We start from the raw sequence: 8230 nt of genomic DNA on the forward strand, positions 1-8230 counted from the left end.
TATATATATATATATATATATATATATATATATATATATATGAAATATATTATTGATTTATCTTCTGGTGTGTTGTTTGTCAGGTCAGATTGGCCTTGAGACAATAAGTTGAATTCAGATGTAACTTATTTTATTGCATTATTCTTATTCTTATTATAGTTATTACCATCATCATCATCATCATTATTATGAAGTCATGACTTTTTTTTTTAATTGAGTGCTTTCATTGCACAGCTGAGTGCAGTTCTGTTGGCCTTGGGTATGTGCAATGTTATAATTTGGCTTTGTATATTCTGTTATATCGATAACACTCTATGTAGTATGTATGCAGTTCTTAGTAAGTGCTATTTTCTGTATGTTGTACATATTTGTAAGTCCTGCCATTCAGTAAGATTATTTCTTTATGTTTGTTTTCGTAATCATTGCTTTGTTCATTATAATTATTATTATTATTATTATTATTATTATTATTATTATTATTTTCATATGCACTCAACAGATTAGAGTGTTAGAAAAGAAAAAAATCCTAACATCGGACTACAATAAGTAACCTTAGATGCCAAGAACCCTCTTAAGTATCCTAGCTGTCCCTAATAACATATACACTCAACAGATTAGACTGTTGGAAGAGAGAAAATCCTAACATCCAGCTACAACAAGTAACCTTAGATGCCAAGAATCTACCTAAGTATCCTAACTGTCCCTAATAACACTGTTTTCTGGAGCTGTACTAAACTGGGTTTTATGCCTATTTTCTCTATTCATTTTTTCAGATCTTTAGGGAAAGTTCTCTATGTACCTATAACTAGTGGGATACATTTTACCCACATTTTCTATAGTCTCTGTAATTCAATAGCTAAGTCCTGGTACTTTGCTATTTTCCTATACTTCTCATATTAATGTTTTCATCATTTGGGACTGTGAAGTCTATTTTCTGGCACTTTCTATTCTTTTTATCTACTACTACCAAATCAGACCTAGTTTCTATTAGTCTGTCAGTTTGAATGTTGAAGTCTCACATCTTGTATTTCTTACTTTCTAGTACTTCACTAGGCTCATGTTCATACCATTTATCAGTATGTTCAAATCCTAGCTTTCTACATAACTCCCAGTGGATTGCTCTCCCTAGATTGTCATGTCTTTTCTTGTATTCTTTCTGTGTCATCATGCTACATTCACTTACTATGTGAGTAACGCTTTCCTCTTTTGATTTGCATAATCTGCATTCGGAATCTAATTGATTTTTGTCTGTCTTGGCTTTTATCCAATTGGTCCTATTATTATTATTATTATTATTATTATTATTATTATTACTATCTTTTCAGGGTCGATGAAATAAGTACCAGTTGAGTACTAGGGTCAATGTAATTGACTAGTCCCCTTCTGTCCAAATTTCAGGCCTTGCACCTTTAGTAGAAAGGGTTCTTCTTCTTCTTCTTCTTCTTCTTCTTCTTCTTCTTCTTATTATTATTATTATTATTATTATTATTATTATTATTATTATTATTATTAATGCTTAGCAGTATTTCATCTGTCTTTACATTCTAAGTTCAAATTCCACTGAGGTTGACTTTGCCTTTTATCCTTTCAGGATCGATGAAATAGGTACCAGTTTAGCACTGGGGGTCAGTGGAATCGACTAGCAATGGATTAAATGTATACTAGACAGACAGACAGACATTCATACATACTTACATACATAAGTACCTACATGCATACTTACATGTGTGTGTTTGTGTTTCCTTGTCTTGACATCATTTGATAGTTATGAGTGTTATTGTCATTTAAGCCGTGTCATTCACTTCTAATATTCTGTGAAAATATGTCAGGTTATGGAAAAATATTACCTTGCTTAGAAATAGGTGAGATTTGGTGAACTGAAGGGCATCTGGCCATAAAAAAAAAACCTGCTTCAATAAACTTTGTCCAACTCATACAAACATAGAAAAGTAGATGTTAAAATGATTGTGATGGTAACTCAGTGCTTATTTTATTTTATTTTTTTTCTCTTTTTCTGTAGGAATCAGACACATCAACCAATGGATGAGGCTGAACACACCATCAAACTGCCATGGAAGAATGAGGATTCATACAATAATAATTTCGATCTGAACCAAGATGTCACACCAGGTGAATATGTGGTACAGACATTATTCCTGGAGTTCTGTTCAGTTACAGACAGGAAGATCGAACAAGTCTTGGCAGAACCTCTGGTAAAGTTAATGACCTTAATTTCTTTCCTTTTTTCTTTTTTGTACTTTAACCCATTTCATTACCAACCCACTTGAGACTTCCCCTTATTTTTCATACACAAAGATCACGCATTTTAAAATTGAATCACTCTTGGTTCTACAGTACAAACTTACTGTTTTTAATGTGATCTAAATTATAACCTCCCATCAAAATGTTCTTATTTCTTTACTGCCCACAAGGGGCTAAACATAGAGGGGACAAACAAGGACAGACAAAGGGATTAAGTCGATTACATCGACCCCAGTGCATAACTGGTACTTATTTAATCGACCCCGAAAGGTTGAAAGGCTAAGTCGATCTTGGCGGAATTTGAACTCAGAACGTTGCGCCAGACGAAATACCGCTAAGCATTTCGCCCAGTGTGTTAACATTTCTGCCAGCTCGCCACCTTCATTCAAAACTTTCTGTTAGGCTACCTTTTGGAAAAAGTCTGTCAAAAGTGAAACCCTTATGCTGTATCAAAAAGTTGCAGGGACTGGTTATGTTTAATAAGAAATAACATGTTCACCTAAGTTTTAACATTATCTCCTTCGAAATAGTCCCCTTGCACAGCAATACACTGGTCTCAGTGTTCCTGCCACTTTTAGAATCTGGTCTGGGAATGGGTTTTTTTTTTTTTTTTTTTAAGTGAGTCGAGGATCTTCTGCAATTCTCTCTTGGTCTCGAGAACAGTGTTAAAATCACAACCTTTGCGCTGCATTTCCATCTTGGGGAAGAGATGGAAATCCACGGGTGATAAATCTGATGAATAGGGTGAGCATGGAAGTGGCACCATGTTGTTTTTGGTGAGTCGACAAGTCACATGCTTTTATGATGAGACAGTTGTATCAAATTATGAATATAATCTTCTTTGACAAAATCAGAAATGAAGAAATCCTACATCCTTGTATGAAAATTACTAAGAATTATTAAAATGATGTTTGAAACATAAATTAATATGGAAGTTAAATGGCAAGTTTTTATTTAGATCACTTAAAAACAAGACATATATATCACAGGAGCTGGGATGGTCTCAGGCAAGGTCACACTCTCCAAATTTGCAACCTCATGTCTCTGTAGGAACCTATTATTGTTATTAGGACACCAGATGACGCAGTCTGTTGGGTGTCAAACAAAATAATTTATTATTGTTACTTCTCTTAACGTTTTGAATTTCAAATTTCTTCCTCCATCTCTTTGTCTTTTTTTCTTTTTTGTTTTTTTTTTCTGCTTACTCTTTTGTTTCTTTCTGCCCTCCTACCACCTCCACTCTCTCCTTTTATTTTCTGTCTCTCACTTATTTATCTCTTGCTTTTCTTTTTGCTTCTCTCTCTCTCTCTTTCTATCTTTTTTACCCTTCTCTTCTTTTCTTTCACCCTGTTTATTTTTCTCTTTATTTCTCTTTATTTCTGTCTTGTCTTTTATCTGCCCCTTCTTTCTTGTTTTTCTCTCTCTCTCTTTTTCTGCTGCCACTTCCCCCCTTCTACCTCTCTCTCCCCTTCTGCTTCTCTCTCTCTCTCTCTCTTTCACTTGTCTGTTACTCTTTTGATTTCTCTTTTTTTTTCTGCTCCCCTCTCTCTTCTGCCTTCCTTTCTCTCTTTCCTCTGCCTTCCTCTCTCTCTCTCTCTCTCTCTCATTCTCTCTCTCACTTCCATTTCTCTTTCTTTGCTTTTTTCTGTTTTTCTTTTTCTCTTTTCTCTCTTCTACACTCCTCTTCTTTTTCTACCCATCTCTACTTTTTATCTACCCTTCTCATGTTTCTGTCTGCCTCTCTCCCTCCCTCCACCACCTTGCCATGACAAAACATTTAATGACTTTGGTGACATTACATAATTACCAAAACACTAATAATTGACTTACTCCCACTACTCCCCTCCAACAATGTTATTTGAACCTGAACTATCTCTCTTCGTTCCTCGCCAGCAATCAAACAGCTTGTTATTTCAACTGTTTATTTATTTATTTATTTGTATATTTCATTATTTATTTATCCTTATTGGATCTTTTTTATTTTATCATTTTATCTATTATTTTATCTCTGTTTTTTTTTTTTTTCATTTATTTTATTTCATTTATCTATTCATTTTATTTCTAAATTTCATGTATTTTCATTTCATCTATATTCACTGTCATCATCATCATCATCATCATCATCTTCATCATCATCATCATCATCATCTTCATCATCATCGTTGTTTTAATGTCCATCACGATTTAGCTTTCACATACACACAATGAACTTCTTTCCAGTTTCTGTCTACCAAATCCACTCACAAAGCTTTGATTGGCCCAAGGCTATAGTAGAAGACACAGAAAGTACCACACAGTGTGACTGAACCTGGAACCATGTGGTTAGAAGGCAAACTTCTTACCACACAGCCACATTTCTTCATTTTTTTCTATCAGTTTACCTTTTTCACTCCATTTTTCTTTTCCATTTATTTATCTCACTTCAGAATTCACTTCATCGATTCTTATATTTCTTCTCTTTATCCAGGAACGTTCTCTCTCCAAGTCTCTACAGCGAAGTGAGGACCCACAGTTAGACCAGGTAAACTTGTAAAAAAAAATTTTACTCATTTTTTAAACTCATACTCGTTAACATTCTTGTTTTGTCTTTCACTCAGTGTCACTCTCTCAACTACCCTCTTGTACATCTACTCATCTCTGCTGCACTCATACACACACTCATCTCTGCTGCACTTTCTCACTAATATTTACTACACTCTCATTCATCTGTGTTGCTTTCTGTCACTCATCTGTGTTGTTACCTCTCTCACCTCTATTGCTCTCTCTCTCTCTCACTCAGCTTCTCTCTCTCTCTCACTCAGCTTCTCTCTCTCTCTCACTCAGCTTCTCTCTCTCTCTCTCTCTCTGTAACACACATACACACACACACAATCTCACTATGTGCCTCTCACACACACTTTATGTGTGTGTCTCTCTCTTTCACTCACACATGCACTCTCACTGTTTCTCTCTCTCTCACACACACACATACATACTATCTGTCATTATATACTATCAATATACTGCTCTCTCTCTCTCTCTCTTTCTCTCTCTTCCTCTCTCTATCCCTCTCTCTTTCTCTCTGTCTCACACACACACTTATTTCTGTTGTTTCGTGTCACACTTACCTCTGCTCTCTTTCTTTCTCTCAAAAGCATTTGTGCCACTCTCACTCAATCTCTCTTATTCACTTTCACACACACACACACACACACACACACACACACACTAATTCCATTACCTTCACGCCATCACTCTTCTCTTCCCTTGTAGGTGCTGTCATCTTTAGGCTGTGTTGCTGAGCAGTCACTACCATCTCTGCTTAATACTTTATTCAAATGGTACAAAGGCCAGTTTGTTACTGATGAATCCCTTTTCATTGAACAGTTCAGACATAAAAACAAAGGGTAAATATTTATTTATTTATTTACTCAATGACTTAATCACAGAAAGAAGTGTTGTACTGATGACCCTTTTAAGGGCTTCTGTGGTTGGTGATAAGAAGTTATTTCAATAGAATGGAGATCTTGCTCAGACGTTTGTAACAGTGTAGACTCTGACTCAGATTAGAGGTCTGGCTCAAATACTGGTGACAGTGGTAACCCTTGGTCAGATTGAAGATCTTGCTCAAATGTTTGTGACAGTGAGAACTCTGGCTCAAATTGCAGGTCCAGCTTAAATACTCCTAACAGAGTGGACTCTAGTTCAAATTGGAAGTCTGGCTCAAATGCTTGCAACAGAGTGAACTGTAGCTCAGATTGGAGCTAGGTTATGGGGACGTAAACACACCAGCATCGGTTGTCAAGCAATGTAGGAGGGGACAAACACAAACACACATACACACATACATATATACGGTGGGCTTCTTTCAGTTTCCATCTACCAAATCCTCTCACAATGCTTTGATTAGCCTGAGACTGTAGTAGAAGACACTTATCCAAGGTGCCACTTGGTGGGTCTGAACCCGGAGCCATGTGTTTGGTAAGCAAGCTACTTACCACACAGCCCCTCCTGCACCTATAAAACAGTGTGTACGGGATGGCACCATTGGTTTCAGGGTTAGAAAGAGTCTAGAAGTAAGATTCAGTTTAAATGAGGTAACCACACAATTAAGCCCTTTGATTGATATGTAATTATACATTTGTTGTAATAACTTTAATTCTGTTTCAGAGACAGAGATTACTTGTGTGAAAAACGTGATGTAAGTATTGCCTATTTGTTTTCTTTCACGTAAATTATTTCTCTTGTTAAACTGTAAGAGCTTTCTCTACATCTCTCTCTCTCTCTCTCTCTCTCTCTCTCTCTCTCTCTCTCTCTCTCTCTCTCTCTCTCTCTCTCTCTCTCTCTTGTCAGTTTGTCCTTCCCTATTCCTAAACCAAACGCTAAGTTGTATACATAACGGTTCCTTCCTTCAGTGAAATATATACCTTTCTTACACTCTTTTTATCCTTGTAAGTCAACTAATTGCTAATGTCAATATACCTTTCTCCGTCTCTGGTGGCTAAGCATTAATTTCACAGTAAGTAAACATTTATACACAACCAGTACGGCATGGAACCGAGGGTGGCATGACGATATTCCTCAAGTCCCATTCAACAACAAGATTCTAACATTTTTGACATCAACATACCTAAGACCATCTCTTTGTTTTGCATACAGAGCTGTTTAAACCCTTTAGCATTTTAGAGGTTTTGCCTCGTCTGTGATAAACACCACCCAATCCTTTTGAATTAGATGGAGACAACTCAAGACTGGATTAAGACCCATGGAGGCATTAAGCACTTAAAAGATTTTGGTGCTTCCATACATATATGTAATTCAAAATATAAACAATGATAAACCATAAAATAATTTTTTTTTTCAAAATGAAACAAAGCTAACAGTAAGATGGAAAATAATGTTGTTTTCTGTAAATTTCACTTTATTTATATTTGAAAATTTTTCTCCTGCTTTCTTTTAATTGCAAAGTCTTTGATCAGATCCTCACTATGGCACCATGAACACTTTGAAACTATATATTTCTAATCGTATAAACCACTTCAAATATCATTTTAGCAAGTTGAAAGTGATTTCTTTTGTGCCATAAACCATTTACCATTTCTGTGGTACCTCATTTCCTTGATTCTCTAAGCATGTGCTTATTTTGCTTAATGGTCAATCCAGAGCTGGAACAACTGTTCTTATCTACACAGTTCAGCAAAATATTTGCTGATGGCTCTACTGAGACAGCAAAGAAACCTCTATATAGTATACTTTATCTACTAGATATAACTATCAAATGTTCCTTAATCCTTTAGAATTTAAAATAGCCATAACCAACCCAAATATCTTACTTATTTTATATTCAGAGCAGCCAGATCCAGCCTCTTACACCTACCCTATGTTGTCGTTTTAAAAAAATATTATCACATCATTGAAATTCCTAAGCTGTGAGATAATATATGACAAATTCAAAGCAATATGAATGAATAAGCATTGCTTTCGATAGAATAATTTGAATGCTAAAAGGTTAAAGCACATCCTGTAACTTTAGCAAAGAACATGTTTGAGACTGCGCTCCTGCATTCGCTTTAGTTTGTAAACAGGCAGGAGGAACACTGTTGGAATGGGTTTGAACATAGATCTGATTGATTAAGACTGACTCAGGAATTAAATACCAATGACTTCTGTACTGTGATTGAAAGCTAATCAACTGCCAACTTCTCTGAGTGAGATTAATGACTGAAGTAGCACTGACAGTAGTAGATATAATAGGAAATCTAAGCTGGAATGGAAATTTGGAGATAAGGAGAGTAATGTTTATGTTGGCATGAATGTATACACAGAAGAAAATTTAATATATTTATAGTTCTTACTTAACATTAAGCAGGTTTGAAACAGAGTTTATTGTGATTATTTATATATGCTTTTCATTTCTCTCTCTCTCTCTCTCTCTCTCTCTCTCTCTCTCTCTCTCCCCTTCACTCTTAAACTATGCGCTTATACCCAA

At 35.5% G+C, this 8230-nt stretch overlaps 1 protein-coding gene across 1 annotated transcript in view; it reads left to right on the plus strand.

Annotated features, from left to right (window-relative positions):
* Nucleotides 1-8230, plus strand: part of LOC106877886 (protein furry) — a 152698-nt gene that overhangs the window by 48762 nt on the left and 95706 nt on the right. Inside the window, exons 2-5 of the mRNA XM_052974065.1 lie at nucleotides 2021-2213; nucleotides 4730-4783; nucleotides 5515-5648; nucleotides 6412-6442. Of these exons, the coding sequence (XP_052830025.1) occupies nucleotides 2021-2213; nucleotides 4730-4783; nucleotides 5515-5648; nucleotides 6412-6442 (412 nt within the window). The remainder of the gene's footprint in view (nucleotides 1-2020; nucleotides 2214-4729; nucleotides 4784-5514; nucleotides 5649-6411; nucleotides 6443-8230) is intronic.

This window comes from Octopus bimaculoides, chromosome 17, assembly GCF_001194135.2.
Source record: "Octopus bimaculoides isolate UCB-OBI-ISO-001 chromosome 17, ASM119413v2, whole genome shotgun sequence".
NCBI classification, from domain to species: domain Eukaryota; kingdom Metazoa; phylum Mollusca; class Cephalopoda; order Octopoda; family Octopodidae; genus Octopus; species Octopus bimaculoides.